At 42.7% G+C, this 27,949-nt stretch overlaps 1 protein-coding gene across 2 annotated transcripts in view; it reads right to left on the bottom strand.

Moving 5' to 3' along the window:
- The window catches only part of sestd1 (SEC14 and spectrin domains 1), a 64,656-nt gene extending 37,240 nt beyond the window's left edge, over positions 1–27,416 (bottom strand). For both annotated transcript variants that reach the window (XM_066641172.1, XM_066641170.1), the window contains exons 1-6: positions 27,295–27,416; positions 19,108–19,168; positions 18,575–18,660; positions 16,194–16,302; positions 13,546–13,636; positions 7,774–7,887 (exon numbers count right to left, since the gene is read on the bottom strand). In XM_066641172.1, the coding sequence (XP_066497269.1) occupies positions 7,774–7,887; positions 13,546–13,636; positions 16,194–16,302; positions 18,575–18,629 (369 nt within the window). In that variant the 5' untranslated portion in view covers positions 18,630–18,660; positions 19,108–19,168; positions 27,295–27,416. The remainder of the gene's footprint in view (positions 1–7,773; positions 7,888–13,545; positions 13,637–16,193; positions 16,303–18,574; positions 18,661–19,107; positions 19,169–27,294) is intronic.
- Positions 27,417–27,949: the final 533 nt, after the last annotated feature.

Raw genomic sequence — 27,949 nt, forward strand, 5'->3', positions numbered from 1 at the left:
GTTCCAGAGTTTCAGTCTGAAAAGTAAACTTATTTACTGTTTTTATTGCTATGACGTTATTAACTGGCAGCTAATGTTATGTCTATTTTAACCCATTTAAAGCAGAGGCATGTCATTTCATTCTCTGTTGTCAAACGTATACTACGACAAAAACCTAGAGTATCATTGTATTAATAAATAGGAGACTGAATAAATTACATTCACGGTTTTACTATCATAGCTCACATTTGAATACACTCTTCTGAATACAAACAGGTCAGAGTTTAATTTACGCATTTAAACCCAGGGTGTTTGACCACTTTCAGACTATGATTTGGACTCTAAAATAAATCCATTAAACGATAAAAATGTCAGAGCGTTATCTTAGCCCCGCCCCCTCGGATCTGCCATCGTGAACGTTCACCGATTTGTTTCATAGCAACCTGAAAACGCACCCGCTGTCATGCTAACATTTAAATATTTGGGATCATCTTTGTGCTGATTTCAGTGGAAAACTGTGAAAGACACAGTAGCTGGACTCTGAATGTGGGAGATTAGACTGTGGACTGAGAGAGAGAGAAGTAAACGAAAACAGACTCCTCCGCTCCTCTGCAACCTCCCATTAAACCAGCTTACTGCTGAATTCTGACATTTCATTTTTAACCCAAACTTAAAGCAGCCCTAAGGACACACCATGACATTTTTCTTAAATCCGCCAACAATTAAGCTTTCAGCTCGGAGAAAATGCTAGTCATCAATGTACAGGAAACACATCGGTCTTCTGAGAACAAACGGAAAAACTGAAACTCTCTGGCATCAGAAGGAAGAGATCTAGAAAATATGGTCTGTTTCTAAAGCTGGACGTGGAAAAGAACATGCAATTAGCTTCAGAGCAAAAATAACTGGACTTCCAGGACACGAGAGAGAGAGAGAGAGAGAGAGAGAGAGAGAGAGAGAGAGAGAGAGAGAGAGAGAACAGAATGAGACAAGCAAAAGGAGACGAACAGAGACAGGAGGACAAAGAGATAAAGAAAAATTGACATGTATATGAAGAGACAGAGGAAGAGACTCAGACATGAAGACACAATGAGATTTAGACACAGATAGTTACAATAATTTTATTTATTATCCAAAACCACCTCCAGTTGTCCTCTAAATTACATATGAATAGCTTTTCAAAACAACAGATCCCTATGCACAGCTGTTCATCTCGATCTCCACCTGGTTAGCAATTAGCTAAACCACCCCATCACACAAAAAGCCACCAACAAAAGCTTGTGCTTCCTCCAAAACATATATCATCATCCAGACACCCTTGTGTGTGATGAGAGGAGGAAGGGGGCCCCATCTCAACCACCCACCCACCCACAAGAGCAAAGCCAACAGTGCTTTCACAACTGAAGCATCACAAGGGACTGTACCAGCGGTCTCCGGGGACAGGGCTGAATCCTGGCCCACTGGGGACACCACGGAACGCTGACGATGGTAAAACATGAGGGGGCAGACGTGACCTTGAGACTGAAAGGTCGTCGGTTCAACTCCCACAAATGGTGGGAAAATCTGAGGAAGGGGAGTGAAGGAACAGAGCTGTCTCCTCCCTCAACCTCCATGAGTTAGGTGGCCTCGAGAAAGCACCAAGGCTCTTTGGGCATTGGGATGTATGTATTAGACGTCACATATAAACAGTTTTTACATTAAAAAAAAAGACTTAAAATACACAATGTTCACGAACGTAAACACTGAAATTCCCAATTTTAAATTGCTTACTAAAACTCACACTTGGATACAGCATTATCCCCCATGGATTCACGTGTTTTGCAGCACTTTTTCCTGATAGAATCCAATTAAAGCTATGACCAATTAATTCTTCTTGCTTGCCATTTTCAATTTACTTAACTGTTAGGGTTTTATTTTGCTGAATAAATTAACAATTGATTTTAAATACTGTGCAGCATAAAATGCCAAAAGAGCAGAACGTTGGAATTATGAATATTACGATTATATGCTACACATAAAAAGGCTTTAAACGTATTTGTAAATCTTAATGAATTCATAATAGTTTCAAGTCTGAGGAGGTTTAGACGCGTTACACTCAGACATCTGGTTCCTATCAGTACCACTGCCAAGCATTCCGCCTTTTTCTAGACGCTTCTCTAGAACCACTCAGAATGACTGTGTTTATGTATGTGGATGTACACGAGCACTGGAAAATGAGTGGATTTCCCCTTTAAAACTGAGGAAATGAGTACAGAGCTCACAGGCTCCGTGTCCCTCACTCATCTCCATATGCTCCCTCATTGAAGCCAAACATGGCTTTGGCTTGTGTTTTTTTTTTTTTGGCTTAGGGGATTATTTAAGAGCGCAGAGTCCTCGTGCTGCACTTCTGAGATCAACTGCAGCACAAACTCTCCATTCACAGAGTGTGCTGAAGTAGGTCAAGAGTATGGTAATGAGTGTGCTCACAAGTATTCCCCAGTCAGGTCATTTCACTTCATACAGTCACAACACTGACCCCTATTCAGACAGAGACGGCCATCTGTGCTCGAGTGTGAGTGTGTGTGCTTTCTGCAGTCATTTTGTTTGTGCTTGGACACCCATGATAGGCCACAAGACATAATAAGATCAAAGACAAAAAGAAAAGGTGGAGCCAATGAGTCCCCTTTCCAAAAGACACCACAGTCCACCTGTACAGCACCTGGCTGCAGATCCACAGCCTGTAGGTCAGTTTTCCCCTTCTACAGCGGAGCTTCTCCCTGCTCCCAACACATCTGTCTCTATTCATGAGCTAATTAACAAGCCTTTCATTAATTTAAGTGGCTCGGTTTGAGCGGGGGCTGTAACTATTCATTTACAGCTGTGGGAGGGGGCAGAAAGAATGAGCTGAAACCACTCATTTAGTACTTTTACATTTCTGGTGTTTGAGAGATGACGTATCTATTTTATTCACAGCATCTATGAGACAGTAATTTCTTTTAGTACGGTAATAGGTGCCTGCACAGTTGCAAACAACTCTATATATTTAGGTGTACAAATTTAAGGATATAGGGCGGCGTGGGTTTACTCCGGGTGACTGTCTGTGAGGAGTGTGGTGTGTTCTCCCTGTGTCTGCGTGGGTTTCCTCCGGGTGACTGTCTGTGAGGAGTGTGGTGTGTTCTCCCTGTGTCTGCGTGGGTTTCCTCCGGGTGACTGTCTGTGAGGAGTGTGGTGTGTTCTCCCTGTGTCTGCGAGGGTTTCCTCCGGGTGACTGACTGTGAGGAGTGTGGTGTGTTCTCCCTGTGTCTGCGAGGGTTTCCTCCGGGGGCTCCAGTTTCCTCCCACAGATTAAAAAAAAAAAAATTTAAAAAACACACGTTGGTAGGTGGATCGGTGACTCAAAAAGTGTCTGTAGGTGTGGGTGAGTGAATGTCTGTGTGTGAGTGTTGCCCTGTGAAGGACTGGCGCCCCCTCCAGGGTGTATTCTCGCCTTGCGCCCAATGATTCCAGGTAGGCTCTGGACCTACCGCGACCCTGAACTGGATACGCGCTTAAATTCTTATCTCTTGCCTACTTCTTAATTTCTAGTTTGTTTTTTTTTTGTTTGAAAATGACAATTTTGTTATTTTAATACCACAAACAGGTACCATAAAATGACCAAAGGGCAGGGCATTGTTTGAATTCTGAACTACAGCTGTATGATACACAAAAAGGCTTTTTAAAATACCCAATACTTAGGTAATCTGCCCGGACTAAAACGACCTCTGGTTATGGTTGTGCTCCGTTTGTGTGAGTTATGAGAAAACCGAGTGCCGCCACTCGAACACTGATGTGGAGGTCTGAGACCGAGCAGTGTCCAATTCCTAACTGTGGTGTGGTTTGATTAACGTATGAATGCAAAAACGGACCAAGATGTCCAAACAGACCAAAACCAGACTGAACAGTCAACTCTTCTGCTTTGTGGATGTTGGTTAGAAACGTGAATGATTCATTTCTTTATGAACTCGGTACCTGGAAAACGAATAGTTCGACACCGCATTCACTGTCTATTTACTCAACACTCAATCCAAACTCACAGTGTACAGTGTCAAGTTAACAGTAGGGTTTAAGCAGGGTTGCTCCTGCTGTACCCCACCCACAATGTAGGAAAAATAATGCACTATAAAGATTGCGAGCTTTTCCTTTTGCTTGAGAAATCTTCGGAAGATGATCGTAGAGACAAATACAAAATCAAAAATAGAAACAGTTTCCCCTGTGTTCACTCAAGGCTCAGTCTTAGGTTCCACCATGGCGTCTGCGTTCCTGAAACAATGATCTGGAATTGAATTGAGTTGGAAACGGTGACACTGCCTCTCATCCCTCGTCTGGGCGAAGAAAGTCCTTTCTAATCTTTATGACTGCACAGATACTATATTCCTCAAATAAGCCCCTGAAGCAAGCCTTCTGCTGTAACAAATGGAACGCCAATGGAAAGATGAGTACGTATAAGAGTCTGCTCTCACAAGACACATCAGATTTATTCCATTCACTCAATAAAACGTTAAAAAAAGAACCTTTATTTATTATTGCCAGTTTCCCAATAAAGAGAAACCTTTCCAGAGGTTTACGATCCTGTGGTCCACACTGTGGTTATGGTGCAACCCACAAGCCGTGCAACGGGGAGCCATTTTGCAAAATACACACAACTCCTCACTTCAGTTTTACAGTCACTGCCCATATGTCTGAGAGTAACAAGACTGGCCGGTATGACCAGATAAGAGACGTACAAGGTCCTACAATAATAGTATGATGACTGGGCGGGCCTATCAGTGTTTCTCTACCGTTAAATAGGTCAGACAACCCTCCAGGCCGAACAGCTTGGATGATATACAGATGTTAGGATGCAAGGTTTGCTTTCTAGCTTTTGATTCTTTATGTGGTAATGAGTTTGGGTTTTTTTTTGGTCGAAGTAAATTTATCATCCATTTTCAAAGAGAAACCCCATGTCCAGCACAAATCCACTCACCGTTACAGCACTGTATGAAGGGAATGGGGCTTGTGCCAAAAGAGAGGCATCACACATTGTGACCCAAGCCCCCAAAGACTGAGGAGGGAGGGGCTAGCTAAAGCCTCACTGTTGGCCATGCCCCACCTCCCAGGTGAGGTAATGAGCCGGAGAAGAAATAATGGCTGTTTCTCAAGAGAAAGAAAACAAAGAATGGACTTGAGGCATGTTCAGAGTTCATTTCCCTTGGACTGGACCAAAAAAACCAAAAATACACTGTTAAATTTTAGTCGTGTTTAGTTCTAGTTCACACTGACGACATTTAAAGTGTATAATAAAAAGGACATTTGGTAAAATGGATAAAGTTTTGTCCAGAAAATCCTCTACCGCACGAACCGAAGCAGTTCTGCCACAGGGAGATGATGATAGGACGTCCGTGCTCAGCTCATTGTTTGATACGACAGGGCATTCAGGTCCTTCTCACTGGCAATTCACAAACCAATGCATCCTGGTTATTTGGTGTGGATCAAAAAAACACATCCTGGTAATTCAGCACTGAAACATAAATAGGGAAGTGGAAGATGACGAGGACGTAAGCAGACAAATTTAGAAACAGCGAACCAAGCCCATAGCCAAATGGACAGAGGCAGGGCTGGCGCCTCACTCTCAAAGAGGAAAATCCTGGTGAAGATGCAGTGATGGGTACAAAGGGCCAGAGAGTCCTGAGGAGGAGGAGGAGGAAGGGAAAGACATTTATGAAAAGGATTTTGTTTAAGTTGCACCGAGCCAAAAGGTTGACGATTTTTGGTTTGAAAATATGGTTCTGTGTATAAATAAAATACGTTCCTACCTCCTGTGTGGCATGATCACTGCCACAACCTTCAAGTCAGTGTATAAAAAGGCCTGTATATAGGCATGTAAAACAACAGTAGAGTTTCAGCACAGAAACCAGCCAGCACTCATCTCTCAGCCCCTCAGAGGTGTTCCAGCCCTGTCTATCAAAAGCAGACATCCTGGGAGGTTGTTTGTTAAAGCTAATTTACATACTGCAGTCTTCAGCACAGGACAGCAAAGGCCAATACTGTGGTAATGATTAGCAATATACCACATAGTCCTATAGCACCTGATAAAAATCAAGAGTCATTCATTCATTCATTATCTGTAATCCTTATCCAGTTCAGGGTCACGGTGGGTCCAGAGCCTACCTGGAATCATTGGGAGCAAGGTGGGAATACACCCTGGAGGGGGCGCCAGTCCTTCACAGGGCAAAACAGACACACACACACACACACCTACGGCCACTTTTGAATGACCAATCCACCTACCAACGTGTGTTTTTGGAGCGTGGGAGGAAACCGGAGCACCCAGAGGAAACCCACGCAGACACAGGGAGAACACACCACACTCCTCACAGACAGTCACCCGGAGGAAACCCACGCAGACACAGGGAGAACACACAACACTCCTCACAGACAGTCACCCGGAGGAAACCCACGCAGACACAGAGAGAACACACCACACTCCTCACAGACAGTCACCCGGAGGAAACCCACGCAGACACAGAGAGAACACACCACACTCCTCACAGACAGTCACCCGGAGGAAACCCACGCAGACACAGGGAGAACACACCACACTCCTCACAGACAGTCACCCGGAGGAAACCCACGCAGACACAGGGAGAACACACCACACTCCTCACAGACAGTCACCCGGAGCGGGAATCGAACCCTCAACCTCCAGGTCCCTGGAGCTGTGTGACTGCGACACCTACCTGCTGAGCCACCGTGCCGAAAAATCAAGAGTCATACAACAGTTAATGAGAGGGAGGATATAAATAACATTAAAAGGATCAAAGTTAGGCATATTTCTGCATAACAACCATCCCATAATATCCATTGACCACTACATCCGGAACCGTAAATATCACCACAACATCACCTTGGGTCATCTACCTGCTGAAAAAAATAAAATAAATAAAACTGGCTCATTACTAACATAAACTAAAGGCTACCACACCGTTTGTTTATGAAAAGCAAATGAGAAATGATCGAGCCCAGGGTCTGTAGATGCACGGTTTCATTATGTACAGGTTCATTACACCTAATCAATGGAGGAAATTGCCTGCTTACAAAGCAAACACCCCTGGGGCGGCAGTGACATTACCTGCAGCGGTTTCTCATATTACACAGCTCCATGTACTGCTCTGCTCTGCAAAGATGTGCTGAATATTAATGCAGCTTTTGAATTTTTGAATTGGCAGTTGCAAAATGTCTTGCTCTGTTACACACTTTTCTGTTCAACTAGACTTCAGAAGCCTGTGTTTTATGAACTTAGAATAATGTTTGAAAGCACACACACAGTTTGTTTAAGAAAAAAAAGCATAGAGAAGACATGCAACTAGATTGGGAAGCCCTGGAACACCTGCAGATGAGCAAAAGGTGAACACGCCCAATGCCATGCATCAGCATTAGTGGTATAAAGCCCCCAGGGTTTGGCTGGAGGGCACTTGTAAACGGTTGTATTGAGCGATGGAACGCCACCTTTGGGCGGAGCTGGAGTGGTGTTTGGAATCCAAAACAAATGCTTCAGCATCAGTACCCTACCTCACTAACGTTCAAGTGATTGAATGCCATCAAATCCTCATGGAAATGTGACAGCAAAGGGAGACTAAGGTATTTTAAACTCAGCAAATATAGAGATGACCATTAGATATTCCCTTCAGTCAAGGTTTGGGCTTCGACAACAACCTCACTCCAGTCTTCTCTGAGATAAAAGCTCTGAGGCTGTGTGTGTGTGTGTGTGTGTGTGTGTGTGTGTGTGTGTCCTTCTCTCACCTCAAAGCCAAGTCTGTCCTTCTCCTTCCAAAAGCAGAAATGAGTGACTTTCTTGTCCCAGAATTCATCTGGCTTCACCACACACACCAGGGACACCTCGGCAGGGATCACATTCTAAAAACAGCAGAAGACACAAAACAAATCCGGCGTTACGTCGTTTCACAGAACACACAGAGCGTGAGACTTACAGCTCTTCAGCTATTAAAATCCCATTTGAAGCAATTGAAATAACAGATTAAAATCATTAACACGTTAAAGCTGAACATCGCCACCATCCTCAACAGAGCCACAAACACACTTAGCAACCGGGGCATGAAGCCTAAACCCGGCCCATTACACGGAGTGTGTGAGGCGTGCTGGTAGAGTGCCAGTTTTTAATTAAAAGAACACAAGAACGAGCAAAGAGATGCTATACGGTGCAGACGAGCCAATGGGGTTAAGTCGCAGAAAACAAACCAAAAAAATAAATAAAAAAATAAAACTCCACATTAACTGAAAGATCAAACCCCACAGTAGCTTTCCCCCCCGACCCCGAGTGCACAGCAGTGAGAAGCGAGGTGCAGAAGGTCTGGCTTTTAGCAGTTTCCTTTCTCTTCTCTGTTCTCACCCAGTGCCCTTATATCTCTGTGCTTCTTTTGTACGTCTCGCACCGTTTAACCTCGTCTTAAACCACACCGGTGAAAAGCTGTGATTGGAGAGACTTGAGGTGTAAAAGTTCTGCACTCTGTTAGAAGCAGCACCCAATCAGAACATCTGTTTTAGCCCAGGTTTTCAGATTTGGGCCGTCCACAAAAACAGACCGTGCTGCTTTATTTCAGTGTGTGTGTTCCAGGTCCCCAAACTACTACAGTTCTCTATACTACTCAACTTTTAATTTTTCATATCCTCTAAACTAGTAACTGGACACTGTGGAGCGCATTACGGAGGTCTTTCTTATATCAAAGAACTCAAAGAACCTCGACGCCAACAAAAACTAAACATGGAAAATCCACCCCCCACAAACATGATGAAAATCGAGGCCTGAATTGTGACAGAAAAAGCAAGCAGCCTCACGGAGACTTTCAGCCTGTTCCCATCAGGCAGAGCGATATTACAAAATGGAGGGCAGACAGAGGCATTGACACCATCATTCAGGGCTCTCTGCAGGATCTGTGAAAATAACGGAGGGATGTGCCAAGCTCAGCACTCTCCACCGAGCCAAACAAATCCAGGTCATGAGCATCAGATCAGCCACGCTGCAGCCAATTACAACACACACCTCAGGGGAAATGTCAGTAATCGATAGTTTGGCCAAAAATTGTCCAGATTTCCCCTACTGTAATTGCAGTCAGTCGGCCAAAACACATTTAGATTCTCAAGTTTACTACTACAGACTTAACCCTTGGGCTAAGAACTAACCCAAGCTCATACCACTCTGATCAGAATTAGGGATTCAAAGTTCAATAAACACTTTTGACCATTAACTGTCAATTATCCATCCATTCATTATCTGTAACCCTTATCCAGTTCAGGGTCGCGGTGGGTCCAGAGCCTACCTGGAATCATTGGGCGCAAGGCGGGAATACACCCTGGAGGGGGCGCCAGTCTTTCACAGGGCAACACACACACACACACACACACACACACTTTTGAGTCACCAATCCACCTACCAACGTGTGTTTTTGGACTGTGGGAGGAAAACTGAGCACCCGGAGGAAACCCACGCAGACACAGAGAGAACACACCACACTCCTCACAGACAGTCACCCGGAGTGAGAATCGAACCCACAACCTCCAGGCCCCTGGAGCTGTGTGACTGTGACACTACCTTAACAGTCAATTAGACAATTTTTTTTTTTTTTTTTAGGAAATTGGCTAAAAGTTATGGACGTAAGCCCTCACCCATAAACACACTCCTCAAATAAGCACTTGTACGAGTGGATCAGACACAGCAGTGCTGCTCGAATCTTTTAACCATTACTGAATCTACAAGGTGGACACAAAGTCAGAGACAGTAGCTCATCTGTCGCTGCACAGTGTGTGTCGTTCGTCCTCTAGTCCCCAACCTTTTTTTGCGCCACATACCGGTTTCATCTAAGACAATATTTTCACGGACCGGCCTTCATATGCTCGATAATCGTTAATGACGTAATCTAATAAAAAATCATCCGCAGTGGTCTTATGTCAAATGCAAACGTCAACAGACAATAAACAACCTTTTGTTCATAAATTAATAATCAACATCTCTGTAAATGAAAATATTTATTTTAGAACGAAAATCCTTTCTAATAAAAAAATAATTATAATAAAAAACTAAGCTTGATTCAAGTGACAATACTGGGTCATTTCTATATAAAAGGATGATTAGTCAATTAGTGAGAGCCTTGAGCTTGTTTCTCTGCAATGAGCCGGTCCCATCCCGGGGCAATGGGAGACAGTGACACCCGAAGTGTGTTCCGTACGTCCAGCTCTCAGTTCCGTAGTTTCGTTTTGATTGCGGTCACGGCAGAAAATCCTGTTTCACTAAGATAGGTGGTTGGAAATGGAAGCAGGGCTTTTAAATGCTTTTTGGGCGATCTCAGTATTATTCTGCCTTGACTTTAACCCAGAACACTGGCACAGTTGTTGTTTGAAACATACTTTTAAAGCAGTTTTGAAGGCTTCATTGACTCATTTGCTAGCTTGTCGCCACATATTACACATAGCGGGCTCGGCCCATGAGAATCACCCGTAGGAATGAACCCGTATTTTAAAGTATGAATCCTGATATTGTCTTTTAAATGCAGATTTCGTTTTCTTGGAAGTCGTAGGCTCTTCTTCTGTCTCCTCATTGGGCCTTTTCCCCTTTCCAAAGAAGCTTGCCAAAGATGTTTGTTTTTCACTCATTTTTGAGGCAACTACTGGTTACGCATGTATGCATCTGTGCGTGTCGTGGGTCGCGACCCGGTGGTTAGGGACCGCTGCTCTAGTCCTTCATCAGTGACACAGGACGCTGTCGGCTGGATGTTTTTGGCTGGTGGTTCTCAGTCCGTCAGTGACACCGAGGGGTTTAAAAACTCCAGCAGCACTGCTGTATCTGATCCACTCTCACCAGCACAACACACACTAACACACCACTACCACGCAGTCACCTCAATGCCATTATGTGCAAAACTAAAGCAGCACATTTCTGACAAATATGAATCGCTGGTGGATAATGTGCAGTAATGAAGGAAAACACACCAGTTCAGTCTGTGGTGAACCAACAACTTCACCCCATTACTTTCCTGATGGTTTTCACAAAAAGCCAACAGTGCTCTCAGCCTTTCCTGTTATGCTAAGTAACCTTTAATTAAGTCCTGATTTAGCATTAATTAGATTCAACAAGACAATTTCTATCAGGAAATAATATTACAACATGGGCTCTTAATTAAGTACCTCAGAGTCAAAGTGGAAAAATGATAAAACACACAGGAGCCAAATAGCTATGAGCTAACAGCACGTCTTAAGTAGGTCAAACACACTGGGTTTTTATTGCGCTACCTCCGTGCTTCTAGGTCACGGAAAGAAGGAGAATAAAAGTGGAGAACAGACTCCGATTCATATCACAAATAAAACCTCAAATAAACCATTTCAAAAGGGAGAGCTTTGTTTTTTTTGTTTTTTTGCAAAGAGAGGGAAGACAGCCAGAGCCGACTGGTGCTGATCTTGTGATAATGGCTTAACTCATTAAGACTGCAGCAAGAACACTTAGGAAACAGATGCTTGTTTTAAAAGGCTGCTCTGCACACAGCTCACAAACAACCCTTAGCATCTTTAATGAGGTTTAGTCTGAACAGTGTATGTCCCAGTCCCAGTCATTGTTAAGCAGAAGCACACCCGAACATTTATGATACAAGAGTTTATCATTTCTGTGATCAATTTTGTAGAAACCCTGATGCACAGCAACGTTCGTTAGAGCCAGAGAGCGGTGTCTGTGCTGTTTAATGGAATTTAAGGCAGTAGAGCGATTCTTTTGATGGCTTTTTTTAAATGTGGTAGCACAACTGTGCTGCATGTGTGTCAGAATCTAATGTGATTATACCACACGAAAATACCTTGATCATCATGGCATGGCTTGTATTGCCATAATCCAGACCCAATCACAAGAACCAGAAGAGCCTTTTCATTAAATATACCGTGTCAATGGATTCATTTCCAAATAATTAAGCTACACAAAGTGATACTGTATTTCCCTGTAGCAAAAAACAAACTTAACATGGGGGAGTGCTCTCTAGAGACCAGCATGAAAGAAAGTGATTATTTAGCACCGTATGCAAAGGAAAAGCACACGGCCGTGCAGCGTGTGGCCACAGGGAAATCTTTCAGCCTGCAGCAGGACCGGCTACTTCCTGCCAATCAGGACCAGACACAAGAACACGAGCGGTCGCGGGTTACAGTTCAGGGCCAGTCTTTTTATTTTGCTAAAAGCCATTGAAACTTTAGTTTCTCGTTAGTTACGTTAGAAAGCTTGAGACACTTGATTAAGTACATTATTACAATCTAATGTTTTTAAATGTAACATACCTTAAGCTATTTTGTTAGTAATACTTACCTCAAATAATAATAATATTAAATATAAAGTAAAGTAAAAAGGCTTCTTTTTTAAATTAATGAACTAAAACTAGACTGAAATGTTTAGTTTTCATTCATTATCTGTAACCCTTATCCAATTCAGGGTCACGGTGGGTCCAGAGCCTACCTGGAATCATTGGGCGCAAGGCGAGAATACACCCTGGAGGGGGCGCCAGTCCTTCACAGGGCAACACACACTCACGCCTACGGACACTTTGAGTTTCCAATCCACCTACCAACGTGTGTTTTTGGACTGTGGGAGGAAACTGGAGCACCCAGAGGAAACCCACACAGACACAGGGAGAACACACCATACTCCTCACAGACAGTCACCCAGAGGAAACCCACACAGAGAGAACACACCACACTCCTCACAGACAGTCACCCGGAGGAAACCCACGCAGACACAGGGAGAACACACCACACTCCTCACAGTCACCCGGAGGAAACCCACGCAGACACAGAGAGAACACACCACACTCCTCACAGACAGTCACCCGGCGCTGGAATCGAACCCACAGGTCCCTGGAGCTGTGTGGCTGCAACACTACCTGCTTCACCACCGTGAACTAAACAGTTAATAATTAAATGACTAGAATCAGATTTAAATTAACGTATATTTTTGTCAAAAAACTAAAACACAAACAAAATCAGCCGCCAAAATTAACACTACTTGATTAGAAGTAGCACTTTCATTAAGTAGCAAAAGCAACATGAGATTTGCGAGTGAAAGTGGTAAGTGGTAATCCATGGCAATTATGCAGTGTTCAGACACATTTCCACCTCTCAGCTATTCCCCAAACACACCTGACCCAGACCATCAGCTCAATGTCATTTCTTGGAGTAGGGGCATGTTGTTAACTATAGCTATTTTCACATATAAACTGTTGTCGTTGTCCTTTCACACATGTAGCACATGTTCACACAGCTGGGAATGTTCTGCATGCCTTAGGCATGGGGCAGCACCTGCAAAACATACAACACGACCCTCTGGAACATTAATGGCTCTGTAAATACACGCACTTGGATATTAACCAAGGATGAAGGCTGTGTAATGTCTAGGGCAAAGATTACAGATATTTATGCTCACATATACTGTTACTCCAGTTAAAGTCTGGATGATTTCTGGAATAACATGCATGTAGATAAGGAGCTTTTGAAAGAGTGAAGTTCTAGGAGATTGTCCTAAAATAGTCCTACCTGTAACATCAAGACAACAGTCTTCACCACGTTCCACTGAGATTTCCTTCCGTCCACAATCACAGTGAAGCCCCTCGCTTTACACTTCTCACTGGAGAGAGAGAGAGAGAGAGAGAGATCAGCAAACACCAGGTTTCACAGGATAAACAACATGTTTTGCCATTCAAACTTCACAGAGCAGATCAGAAACTTGGGGAGGGAAGAACTGAGTCTACATTCAGCCACAAATACATGCCTCTATTCTTATCTGCTGCATCTACTGAACAGAGGACCTCATTTGTTTGGCAATGAGGTGGCACTGGAACTGGACTCTGGGTGATACTGGTTTTGCAAAAATACAAAGTAGTGTGAGTTGGCATGGGCACATTCGGTACAGCCCATTATTTGGGAAATCTGCTGGGGGGGAAATAAAATAAATAAACAGAAACAGTGCCGGACTGTTTTCATAGAGCAGTCCAGATCTGCTGGCATTTAAACACCACTTTGGTTCAGTCTGGGAGCCTCAGGAACAGGCGCCAGGCTCATTAAAAAACTCAAAAGATCATGAGTAGAGAGCAGTTTGGGGAGTGCCACCACAAAAGCACAAGTGGAAACACTGCAGGCTGAAGCCATTCCACTCAAAATGGTCAAAAAGAGAGGAGAAATCTGCACTCTTTCCCAGCAACAACCAAACAGATGCATTTCTTGTATTTTATTTTCCCCCTCTGAGGTACACTTGTGAACACTCAATATCTACATGACCTCTTTTCGTCCTATGGAAGTAAACAAGCCATTTACAGTTCCGTTCTTTTAGGTTTGATCAGCGTAAATGAGTTTAACACAGTATTCCACTTTACGTCCATTACGAAGTGTTCCTCAGGAACATGTTACAATATACTCCAGCCACTCTCTGCAGATGTGTGGTCTTCAGGAAATCCAGCTGCTTGCTGACAGCCAGGAACAGCACATTGTTTTAATAATTGTCACATCTTCCACTGGGAGACCTACAATCACACACCTACGGCTCCCACTGATGGGGACAGGAGGCACTCTGTGGTAAGCCAACTCCAAAAAGAGCCAATCCAGCCTCGGTTTCTTTTTCTCTACTTCTTTGGTACTGTTTTTCATTGGTCTGTGGTATTTGTTTTTTTTTCCTGGTTGTTAAATAAAATCTCACTTTTAGTCAAACCTAAATCTATTGAATGTATCCCACATTTGCTGCTTTCCTTCCGAAGAGTGAATGGGCTGAGAGTTTAAAATACCCTTTGACAAGCTGTTATCAAAGTACAAATTACTGCCGAACAACCGAGGAACAATCTGTAGTCGCAGTTTCTCCGACCAATCCTGCAACTGCAATTTGAACTGAAATTATTTCCTATTAACTTAGGTTCACTGGGCTGTTCCACAAAGCAGAATTCAGGAGTTAGCTACATAAACTAAGCCTAGAGCGAGGATTGTCCTGTAGGAATGTCCCTCAGCTCTTTCCCTGCTGAACAGATTTAACTCGAAGCTTAAACGATGTGGCTGAACCCAAAAATCTTGTTTTGTGGAACACCCACAAGCCACTGGTTTTTATAACCAAGATCAGGTTTTAATTTTCTTTAGTGCTGAATGTACAGTGCGTTTAATTGTGACAGTTTTAATGTCTGCAGCACAGTGTCTGGCTGCCTCTGATTGGTTTAACTCTGTTTTAGCCATTTAAAATGTAAAGGTCTCACACAGACACACAATATTAAAACTAACCCACTGTGCCATCTCACTTTCTTACTGCCCTTAAAAAGAAGCAAAGCCAAACTCCAGAATTCATTCCCACGGAGAACAATACACCAAAAGCCTTCTAGAAGCAGAGAGCCAAAAAGACTTTCAAAAGGTCCTAAGAATCAATAAGGATATCTGTAATGTCAGGCTGATAAAGGATTACTGCAGTTACTGGCCCCGTGCATTGCAATTAAGTTAAAGGCAAGGCTAATATCAATCCATGCATGCTCTAATAACTCTCTTTCTGCTGAGGGCTTCTAAAGGTATGATGGATGGCTCATGGAGAATCCCGAGGCTCTGTCTGTGAACTCAGCAAGCTTCACGTGGGTTGCTAAAAGGGAAGCTAGGTGTGTTCAAGCTAGTGTTCTTTATTGACTGTTATCAAAGCTGTTTATATAAAAAACTATTTCAGTATATTATTTCTGGTCAAGCTTTATTTATTCCCCAATACGTAGTGTGTCACCAATACGTCCTGATCATCCTATATGTGTGACAAAGAAACACAACCTGGACATCACTGGACATCACCCACTCACCCCTGGACAATTTACCATAGCCACACCCGTTTTCTGGACTGTGGGAGGAACCCAGAGCACCCAGAGGCAACCCACACAGACACTGAGAAAACACACCAAACCCTTCGCAGACAGTGGTCCGAGGTGGGGATAGAACTCAGGCCCAACAGGTCCTGGAGCTGTGTGGCAGCCACAGTCCACCGCCGAGCCACCGTGCTGCCCCCATCCACACTTGGGGTCATATTATCCCTGCATTATTCTTAGCATGTTCGGAAAATACTCTGAAAATCTTTGATAAGACTGAGTGGACTTCACCAAACGAAATTGCTATATTAAGGTTTATTCGAGTGCGCTAGTCTTATGTTCACACTGTGCAGGTGTAGTAAGTGTGCTGACCTGGGAATAGAGAGCAGGTAGTCCAGAGTGGAGCTCAGCTCCTCCATGCTGGTTTGTTCTGTACATAGCGGGATGGTCAGGATCAGGCCACTGCGCCGGTCTTTACCTCCTGGACCAAAAAAATAAAGAGCAAACAAACAACAGCCACAAGTCAGCAGATCTGGAGTCTGTCAGAGACGCCGTAAAAATCAATATGGACGTTTTTAATAGCAGTATGACACAAGACCTCTCCATTTGAGAATATGGCTGAATATAAACAACTTTGACTTTGAGACGACTTTGAAAATGGTTTGGTTTTGTATCTCTGTACAGAACCGCCAACAGGAAATGACCATGGATGTACCTTCATGACCAGTAAGTGTGATCTCAGCTGAGCAGCAAACCTTAACGCGTCCCACACAGTATTATCAGGTGCTGACTTCATAGTATCTGGGGCTCAGTATAGTATACAGGCCACCATTAAATACTGCCGCTGTCACTTTACCATTTCTCCCTCACTCTAGGTCCCTATAACCAATCATCTTCTACTCCATTTGGTTCCTCTAAGAATAAGTTGTTTCCAGATGTCACTACCATGGCTGGAAACATGTCGAAGAGGGAAAAGAAAAAACACAAAACAAAGTCGTGTTACTGGGAAGAAAAACCACAGCCTAAAGCTGGGCTCAGAGGACAAGACCAAAACATTCCAACTCAACTACAGCAAATAAATCATTTACAGTGGAGTGGACTCACTGCTAAACACGGCATGGTTAAGAAGGAGCTCACTTATTCCTCTAATATGAGAACCCATGTTGAATCAAGGACTCCAGTCACTGTTTGGAGGCTTGAAGGGAACTATGGGTAAACACTAGGTATTGCAAATCACACAGAATAACTGCCTATTTTCATGCATAAAACATTAATAAAGATATACTCTCCTAGTTTAAGACCATAGTGAAATTTCTATAACATTTTAACAAATTCACACTGGTTCTTCTGACTCGTTCCAGTTGAAGAATTAACATCACAAATCCAGCTGTTAGCATGGTGTCTATATAATGCTACGTCTTTCTGCGGTTAGATATTTCTAGCTTTGTGCTTGCCTCCACCCAGAGCACAACGTGAGATAAATGATACAGCTATTTTAGTACATCGTTGTTGTGTTTATCTTGTTGGTATTGTTTAAGGAAGTGGTGATCATGGTGACCATGTCCTTCTTCAGTGGGATGTCTACAGGAGCCCGTTTGTCTCTAGAGTCCATTAACGTACCAGCGTTCAAGTTTGAACAAGGTTAATGTGGGGGGGCAAAGTCAGGACATTACCTGTAGGATAGGAGGAGCTAAGAGGACGCTAATTAAAGTTGAAGCAGGTTAAACTACAGACAGACCTTTTATTTTAAAGCCAAGAGAACGGTTTGGGATAATCAGCACTAAATATTAATTAGAAATGAGAAATTATCTTGCGCACATTTTAACATTGGTTTTATTAAATGAGAATTCATCTGTTAGAATCATTGGATTTGTCTGTTTGAGGGTGGGGTTGGGTGACGGTATTATACAAGCCGTGCTACAGCATAAACAGGTCATTCACTCGTTGTCTGTGACCTCTTCATCCTGTTCAGGGTCATGGTGGGCCCAGAGCCTACGCAGAATCATTAGACACAATGCAGCAGCACACTAACCTAACATTGCCGAGCCTAGACCTGACCGACCGAAACAACCCCAGATCATAACACAGCCTCCAGAGGTTTGTAGAGTGGGCGCTTTGTGCACTTCCCTTCTTACACCGACGTGCCCTTTGTAATAACATCGATCTGGACTCTTCAGACTGCATGAACTTTTCTCACTGCTTCAGTGTCCAGTCCTGACGCTCCCTGGTAAACCAAAGTCTAACTCATGGCCACACAGCTGTTCAGCCCCAATCCTGTTAACTCTCATTGTACGGTGCAGTGAGATCTACCATCCATTTCTAACCAGTGAGTGTAAGTGATCTCTGATCACAGAATTCTCTGCAGCTGTTTTCTTGGCTGGACACAGGCCAATAATGTGAATCTACTGAAACACAGCAGCATATTTCCCACAGACACGGGACACATGTTCCGACATGCCAGGGTTCAATAATAAAGATTGCCCGAATGCCTGGGGCAAGTAGAACATGACGCCAAGAGAGCAGCATGAAAAATCACTCGCCCAAACGAGAACGTATGTGTTGGGTGGGGTATGAATAGGACGCAGAGCAAATCAGGCAACGGTGAGTCCAAAGCAGTCTCAAGTTTGATGACACTTTGGTTTTTCTAACAGATTTTGCCACTTGAAAATCAGGCTTCATCCAGCATCAGCTCCAGCAGTTAGCGATAGTTAGTGTTCAGTGCAGAGCTGGGTCAAAACAACAGAAGCCCTCACCTGACAGAAATGCCAGCTTCTTCTTCAAGACAGGCAGTATGTTAGACGCCTCCATGCTGGGCCGAGTTGGTCCTCAAAACTGACAGCTGAAAACAAAATGTAAAAAAACAGTTTGATTGGCAAATGGAGTCATTACATACAACAACTCAATGTGCCATAAAACAAGGACACAATCCAGCAGTCACACTTATAGATGGCAAAAGACTCATTTGTGAAATGTCCAAACTGAAAATAAGTCTTTACAGGAAAAGAAGAAAGGTCAGAATGTTGATTACGTGTCATTCACTCAATTTCCATAAAGGAGCATGACATGACTTTTCTGACAGACATTTACTTCATTCACCAATGCGAGTAGAGAACAGATCACCTTTACATGTGTTCCAGAGTCCGTCAGGGGCACCACGAGCAGTTCATCTTTGAAAAGACCTCTCCATTTATATATTTAATTACTACTGAGTGTGGTGTTTTCTTTCATGTTTCAATTCATTGCCCAAAAACAATCAATCAACAGCGGAGAAACGTGACACTCTTACCTCAACGAATGGTCCAGAATAATGTGATCATTCTCTGTCAGACATCCCTACAGTCCATTCTCTAGGCGTGAGAAAGAGAGAGAGTGAGAGAGAGAGAGAGAGAGAACAAAGGATAAAATGTGAGAAAATAAGACAAATACATATTTTTAAAAGACAAAAGAACACACAAAGTATGGAGCAGAGCGAAAGAGCAGAGGGGAAAAAATGAAATGAATAATAGAGAAATAACCAAAGCACAAATGAAAGAGAAAATTAATACCAATGTTAGTTTAATAATCTGATTTCATGATGTGCTTTTCTGATGAGACGAGCTCAGACAGAAATGAGTCTGTCCTTCTGTGCTCTGCTCCATCTGTGAGTTTCTCTTATGAACGGGTGCAGAGTAATCACCCCTCATCCGACTCATTTGGGGCGAAAGGACAGTTCCAGATAAACTGCTTAGAGTGGAAATTCTCCTGTAAGTATCCAATAATCAGCGTCCAGCAGCAGAGCTCCAGTCATCTCTTTCCAGCTCAGTCCAGCTCAGCTCAGCTCGGCCAGGGAAAAGCCATAAACATCAAATGCCAAAAATGCACTACGTTATTAACTTCCTAAACAGCAATAAAATCTGGAAGGGGGTTCGGCTAATCCAGCTGGACAAGACTACACATGGCTCTGGCGAAGGCAGTGTAATAAAGCATAAGCTGATGTACAGCAAAGAGCCAAGTCACTGAGGAAAGGGAGAGAAAACCATGGGCTAAGCAGAGATTGGAAAACCCAGAGTCAGGACCGTGGCCAACAGACAGTGAGCTTGGACCACTGCAGTCGACTGCGAAAAAAAGACCCTGAGCAATTCACTGGCAAAAGCACACAATCCTCTCAAAAACAGTTAAACTATTCCATTACGGTATGCTTTAAAATTCTGAACACGTGTTATTACACTTTTACTGAATACTTTCCATAATTTCATACCAATTTATGAACAGTTTCGCTTTACTTCCCTGGCCACAGCTCTTAATACGCAGAGGGGGTGCATTTATTATCACAAATAAAAGGAAACCGATTGTGAACTGGGCATCAGAATGACAAAATATCTCATATTCTATCGCGTATAAAAGCAATGCTAATCAGTTTCATAGTATTGTACTTGATCCAATTACAGACAAAGGCAGCACCATGACTTGAAAGACTTTTGAAATTCACTTGCCTGATTTGACAAGTAACTAACACCTCAATGAGCTCAAAGGTCACTGTGGAGGTAATTCATTCGTTTTCTGTAACCGCTTCATCCTGTTAAGGGTCTGGAGACACTGACGCTGGGCAGGAACATGCCCTGGACATCACATACGCCCCCTAACCCAAAACTCACACCTCGTTTGTGCTTGTCTGGTTAAAATGTACAAAGCTGTTCTTGACGCAAACCTCAAACCTCTCAAGGGTAGAAATATACCGTGGCTGCCTCGCGTATCCCGTTCCATTTTGAGCTCCGGTTGTTCAGGTCCTCACAAAATAAAAGCTACACGTACGGAAGGTGCAGTACACCCCTAAAGGGTAGGGGGCAGTGCAGGCGAAAACAGAATCACAATGGTGGAATCTTTTGAATGCCCCTTTGTCAGACCGAAGTCTGCAATTACTTGCGTCTGTCTCTGATCTGCCCTCTAGTGGAAGCCTTTATGTGAACACCTGACCATACGGCAAGTGTATCTCTACCCAATGTCCGTATCAGACGACACATCTGTGAAGAGGATTACCCATGTTCCACTGCAAGCCTATGCCATTATTGCAGAAACCAAAAAATGTATCTCTAAGTGCAACTAGAATCTAGAAATGTAATTTTTAATGCTGAAGTTAGGGGAAAAAACCTTTTTTACTCAGCTTAGTGATATATACATATACACATACATCCGACAGGTGTCTGGACCGTGTATAATCAGGGCATTACTGTTTGTTCATAAACAACAAAACTGAAGATGTATGACATTTAAACAACTCAGTGACATGAGAACACTGTAATCATGACAAGATTTTACTACTGACAATATTAATGCGACTAAATGGAAGAACCTTTGTATTCTATTTACCAGAAGTAATATATATTTGATAAATAAACAGGACATAACTGGGAACCTGTCATTCATGCAGAAATATTTATAGTCACGTATATAAGTCTGATTGATAAACAGTGCCAGTGACTCATTTAATAAATATACGGAGCAGCCCACTCACTCTCTGATGTTGTGGCTTTAATAATCTGGAGTAGTGTTGCACGGTACCTCGATACTTTGTCATTAAAAACAGTACAAGACCACGTATATTGAGTACCGGTACTTCAAGAACAAGATAAGAGCAGCATTTCCAATGAGTGCCACAGTGAGGCAGTGTGCACCCGCTGCGCTTGGCCTCCTCTCCCTCCCTTAATGATGTTTCCACTAGTTTCAGCGACTTTTCAGACCTTCTACCGAATTATTTAAAAAGCAGAAACCTGACTAGCACCAGTGACTTTCTCTACAAACCTTAGCTACTTCTTACAGAAGAGAACTGCCGGTAGCACGACTCGTTGGAACACCAGGACCGACCGTGTGTGCGAGAGACAACTCTCTCGCTGCTTCTCTGCTCCCGGAGACGTAGCTCCGGGAGACACTGTTCCCTCGACAGAGAAGCACATTCGGTCCGTAGATCAGAACGGCCAAAGAGTTCTGCCAAAGACACGTTTGCTTCCTTTTATGTTAAGTTTATTCCTTTTTCTGCTGAAGTGAAATCCCATAATTAACTGAGACATTAAGTATTATCCAAACAGTAAACACGTCTTTTGAATGTACGACACAGGACCGATGGTGCAAGTGGACCCAGAAATGGCAAAACATCACGTGTGGCGTCACACTTAACAAGTAGATACCAGCGATTTGCTGACCGCCCTCAGCTTGCAGAGAAAGTACATTATTTTCCTGACGATTTAGGTATCGTTTCTGTATCGGTATCGAGATATTTAGGCAGGTATTGTATCGAATGTCATAATTTTGGTATCGTGACAACACTAATCTGGAGTGTGTACTTCAGATGAACTCATCAGAAATTCATTAACAAATGTATCAGAAACACCTCCACGAATTAATAATAATCTCAACAACTTTCGGCATACTTAACTGTCTACTTAATATACTTTAATTTTACTTGTATACTTAAGCCGTAGTGATGGACACAGCTGAACCACTAAACCTCAAAAAGTCAAACCTCAAAATGCACACTTGAAGGAAGGTTTTAAGGCAAGAATTGGGAGAGGGGGGGTCAGTCAGTCACACACCTGTGGACAGTGTCACACATCCAATCCATCAATCAATGCACGTTTGGTAAACTCACACAGACATAGGAAGAACACCACACACCCCTGACAGTCACTGACCCAAGGCTAGTATTGAACCCACAACCCCAGGACCCTGGCAGTGACACTACCTGCAGTGCTGCCTTGCAGAGGTAACTGCAAGTGAAAATGTACAGTCTAATAAATTTAACAAATAAATATTTATTAAAAGGTTAACAATTAGGACAATAATAAGAATAACTACAGCAGCAGGAGCTAAGCTAGCCAGTCAACATGATTTTAAAACCTCCTCAACTTGGCCAAGCACCAGGTAAAGCTCTGAAAAGAGTCAACACAAAGGCTGATGCTGAGATCTCCAAGTCTAAGAAGGAGCTAAGATTTATTCCCACTTGGACTGAGATACCGTAAACAACGAGGGAAGCTTTGTGTTCCCCTGCTGTGCACAGCCTAACTGGGCTGAAAAATAAACAGCTCACACAGACTTAATGTCAAGCCCAAGTAAAGTAGGTGTGTAAACCTTGCTGTTCTGCAAAGCCAACTCCTGGCAATATGTCTGAGAAGCTCTAACTTTTACAAGAAATGATCACAAACAATTGTTTAAATGCAGCATGTAGTAGAAACTTTTTAAAAATCATGCTACAACAAAAACACACCATCTTGAAACAAAGTGTTGCACTGTCACACACACAAGCTGCATTCAGAAGCCTAGGCCGCAGATGAGCTCGACTGTTCATGTACAGCCTACATTCGGACAGATTTCGAGGATGCAACTGGATACTGATAATAAATAAGACATGGCGAAGTAAGTAGAGTTCATTTTAAAATGTAAGTGTTTCAGGTACTACAAAATACTTGTCTCTGTACCATATTTAATAAAACGTATTCAAGCCACATAAGCTTACTGGCATGTTTCAATACCAAAGCTAGCGTACATTTAATTTTGTATCATTTTATTTTTTAATTCCATTTGAGGAGTGTGGTGCGTTCTCCCCGTGTCCACATGGGTTTCCACCGGGTGCTTCTGTTTCCTCCCACATTGAAATGGTGCCCCCTTCAGGATGTGCCTTGCACCCACTGATTCTGGGCTGGCTCGGGACCCACCGTGACCCTGAACTGGATAAGCGCTTACAGACAATGGTCACACACTGACTACAGATTGTGAATGTGTCAGTTTCAATAACATTTTTAGTAGTATTTTGCAGGATAACGTTAACAGGCAAATACAGTCGATTTTAACTTAGTCATGTTAGTGCTTTGAAGGAGATAAGACCTTTCCAGTGACATCATAACACAGCTTCCTTAGTCCATTTGTGTGACCTAAGATAGGGTCTACAGAGGACAGGCCCTACCTCGGCTGCAGCCAAGGCTACAGAACACAGCTTCAGACTGCTTCAAGGCTTCAAATAAAGGTCACATCTTGCCATAAACTTTAATTCTCGATCGATCGATGGATAGATAAGTGCCCAGAAGCATGTACAATGGACCATATTTCCATACAATAAAAATCATATGGTCAGCACCCTCCAGAAAGCTCATGGTCTACTCACAGACTCCGACACTGGAGTTACAACACAAACTCCCTGGTCCAATGTCAATACACCAATGATTCCCCAATACTGCATTCATAGTTCCCTTGCACTTTTACTGCCTCCTCCTTCAGACAGCTTCATTTTAACCTCACGAAGGCCATGGGAAAGAGCTGCTGTAGTGAATCATGTGCACCTCAAAACAGACTTTAAAATATCCTGTAATCACAGAAATGGGTGGTTTGTGTCAGCACAGACTTTCCATGCTCTCAAACTCCTGTAACTTACAGCACCTTAGATTTCTGAACAGCATTTATTCGACTAACTCTCACAGACAACAAGATCTGACACACTGGTTTCTATAATGGTGAAGTCAAAAGTTGTTTATTCACTAGTCTATTCACCTTGAACTGCTGCCAGACCATGTTACACTGAAAAACCTTCCACGCATATCGGTTTGCACTGAAAATCCTGCCTTAGGAAAGAGTACATCATACATCCAAAGGGTCACGTACAGTTTCTCATGCAGAGTTTCTGCTGAAAATAAGTACATTTACAAGTTTCAGTAACAAACTCCTTAGAAAGAATACAGAGGATTTAGACGATTTGAATTCTGCTGTTTTTACTCCACGAAGCACTTGGGAATGATGCGAGTGACGTAAGTACGTATAAACAAATAAACGTTACTTATACGGCACTGCAGTGATAAATACTTTCTTGAAGCGAAAGTCAGAGACCGAGCTTCATTTGTTTCAGTTCCAATCAAAATAGCAATTAAGTAAAAGTTACTTTTTATAATAATAATACCACCAAATTATTAATATTACCATATTTTTTATTTAAACATTTTAAACAAACATTTAATAAAAATGCTAAATAAAAAAGCAGACCCTATTTTGAAGAAAAAAATAATTACTTGTTTAATACTTGTTTAGCTTAAAGGCTAAGCACCACTTAATGGACCTCCATGAATATTCCACATTATTTTAGTTACTGACAGATATAAGTATGAATTAAAATGAAAATAGCAGCTTAATTTGCTTTAAAACTGACAATTTTATTAAATTGACGGAAAAACCCGAGCTCTCTACGGAAATTCTCGAACGCGACCGTGACGTCACTGGTGGACAACAGCTGAACAACGCCGCGGTAAAACACCGTTATGACTGACTGTTATGACAGTATCTAGCTAAATAACCAACATTATTCATGACAATAGCCTAGCAATAAGCTAAACTCAAATGTAGAGGTACCGTTATTCTTGTAAATGTGATCGAAGTCGAACTCGAATTCATCCGACACTATAAACCTCCGTAATGCAGCTACGTAGCCGAGTATAATCTGAGCACCGAGTTTAGCGAGTCAAGCTAACGTTAACTAACACCAACTAAAACAGGCGAAGTGAGTGTCCTTACCCTGTTTACCTCCATGTTACAGAGGCTCTTGAACACCTTTCGTTGGTGTCCTTACATGTCCATATTGTTGGAAAAGCGCCAGTGAAATGAGCTACAGATAACGGAGTGAGCGGATGGTCCTTTCTAAAGTGCCGTTTAAAGTGGACAAATTTAGTCCATTTTCTGGATATTTTGGGATCTTTGGGCCATTTGTTCACAGATGTCCCACTGTACATTGAATGATTGCAGCCAAAAACAACACACCTTTTCGTCATTTTGCATTAAATTAAGTGCAGCTTCTAGAGTTGTTGTCCACCATCTACGTCACAGGCAAGACGCCTATTAGAGTTTCCCAACACCGCTGGGGGGGCAACAGTCTTTTAAACCTTATTCCTTCAATTAGTAAGAAATAACATGTTTTCTGACTATCAATAAACACAAGTTAGGAACTCAACCTCCACTGTATTTATTTGTTTGACACTTTAATAGAGCTGCTGCTTAGCCTTTAATTTGGGAATCTGAAGCCCACCAACCCACACAATGTAAAACAAGTCTGTCAGAAAACATGGGATAAAACAAGCCATTCTGATTTCGTGCTGCATCTTATGTCAAATTACTCCAATCACCGCGGCAGACTTGTGTTTACGTGAAAGCGCTGAATACGTCCGTTCTGAACAGGGCAGTTTAGCCGAGGGAGAACGCTGCTGAGGTCGCTGATCTTTGTGGTAACTAAATACACCACAACATCCTTCAGTAATTTGTGTCCAAACTTTCCCTTTACTGCAGCTTCCATTTCTTCTGGAGATTCGCTTTCAACGAAATCAGCAGCACTGTTTCTCCCACACTTCCAAAGTTCTCAGTCTTCAGCTGAGGTCTGGACACTCGTTTGATGCTTTGATCCACATCCTTTCAGATCCAGTGGGTCCTGTTGTTCTTCTCAGAGTAGAAGGATGGGCACAAATCACAAAGAAGATGGCTGTAGCTCTGAGGGGAGAGAACTGATGCTCTACCAGGTCTTGAGCATTTGTCAGGCATTCGATTTTTTTATGTAACCTCTAAATATACCATTTAGGAAAGTGCTGTTTAAACAAATAAGTAAATAACAGTCTTACTGCCCTCTAACTTTTGCACAGACTCTGCTTACCACATTAACGTACTAACTGTAATAATATTAAGTATTCTTTTATACTTTTCATAAACTCAGAGCCTACTGTGTCTTAAGGTGGACTCTTGATTTCTGCACAGTACTCTTCACATGAGCAGGACTGGACACAGTGGCCTGTGTGGTATTATTCACAGTGTCAGCTCTATGTAAATGACTTTGTGGTGCAGACTGAACACTTCTGATCCAACCTCATACAAGAACCACAAGGACGGGTTCTCTTTTGACTTCACCTAGGCTCTGCCCCTTAAACCTACTACAATAACTGGGAAGGTTTTCCCTTTTCTGTGAATTTACAGCTAAATATGTCTTTGAAACAAACCCTGATAGAGAGAAAAGTGAGTGGCCTTCAAACCCCAGGGTCCCTGTCATTTCCTCATGAAGGACAATCCACACAAAACAGAACACAGAGCAGGAACTAGGAGCTGATAGGCACAGAACCAGGACACAGCCCAGATCTGTGTAACCTTATATTCCCATTCAGAGTAGCACAGATACACGAGGCGTCTCTAACCCAGGCACATGCGGGCTGTTTCAGAGGACAAAACCCTCAGGATTACACATTCAGAGGGGTAATTCAGCACTTATACAAACACACACAAGGCTTATTTTTCATAATAGCCCATTAAAGCCCACGGAAAGCTCAATTCTCAATTACGTCCAAAGCTAAAGGACTCCAGCTGAATATTCCCTTCCACCTTAAACGGTACGGCACTAACGTCTGCAGCGCTGACCCTGGAGCCAGCGAGGGTTTTCACAGGCACAAACTCACACTTCCCCCGCGTTATTAAAGACTAAATAAGTTACCTTTCCTCGGATACAGCCGCTTAATTCCCCGCTCCGGAGTAAAACAGTGATAGCAGAAGCCTTAGCCAGGACTCCAGTGCTAACCGTTAGCTGTGTTTTGTCGGAGAGGGGGTTGGGCCTCGCCCACCGTGACTACGCCCACTATTCCGCGCCAGCCAATGAAATTTGACGCTGCAGTGGGTGGGCCGAGCTTGGGTTGCGCATGCTCGAGATACTAAGTCAATATATTGAGATACTCTCTCACTATTTTAGATAATAAGTCAATATATTGAGATAGTATACAATCTCACTATATTAACTTAGTATTTCAAAATAATGAGATAGTATCTCAATATATTGACTTAGTGTATCGAAATAATGAGATAGCATCTCAATATATTGACTTAGTATTTCAAAATAATGAGATAGTATCTCAATATATTGACTTAGTATTTCAAAATAATGAGATAGTATCTCAATATATTGACTTATTATCTCAAAATAATGAGATAGCATCTCAATATATTGACTTAGAATATCGAAATAATGAGATAGTATCTCAATATATTGACTTAGTATTTCAAAATAATGAGATAGTATCTCAATATATTGACTTTCATTCATCCATTCATTATCTGTAACCCTTATCCAGTTCAGGGTCGCGGTGGGTCCAGAG

This window comes from Hoplias malabaricus, chromosome 12 (assembly GCF_029633855.1).
Source record: "Hoplias malabaricus isolate fHopMal1 chromosome 12, fHopMal1.hap1, whole genome shotgun sequence".
NCBI lineage: Eukaryota > Metazoa > Chordata > Actinopteri > Characiformes > Erythrinidae > Hoplias > Hoplias malabaricus.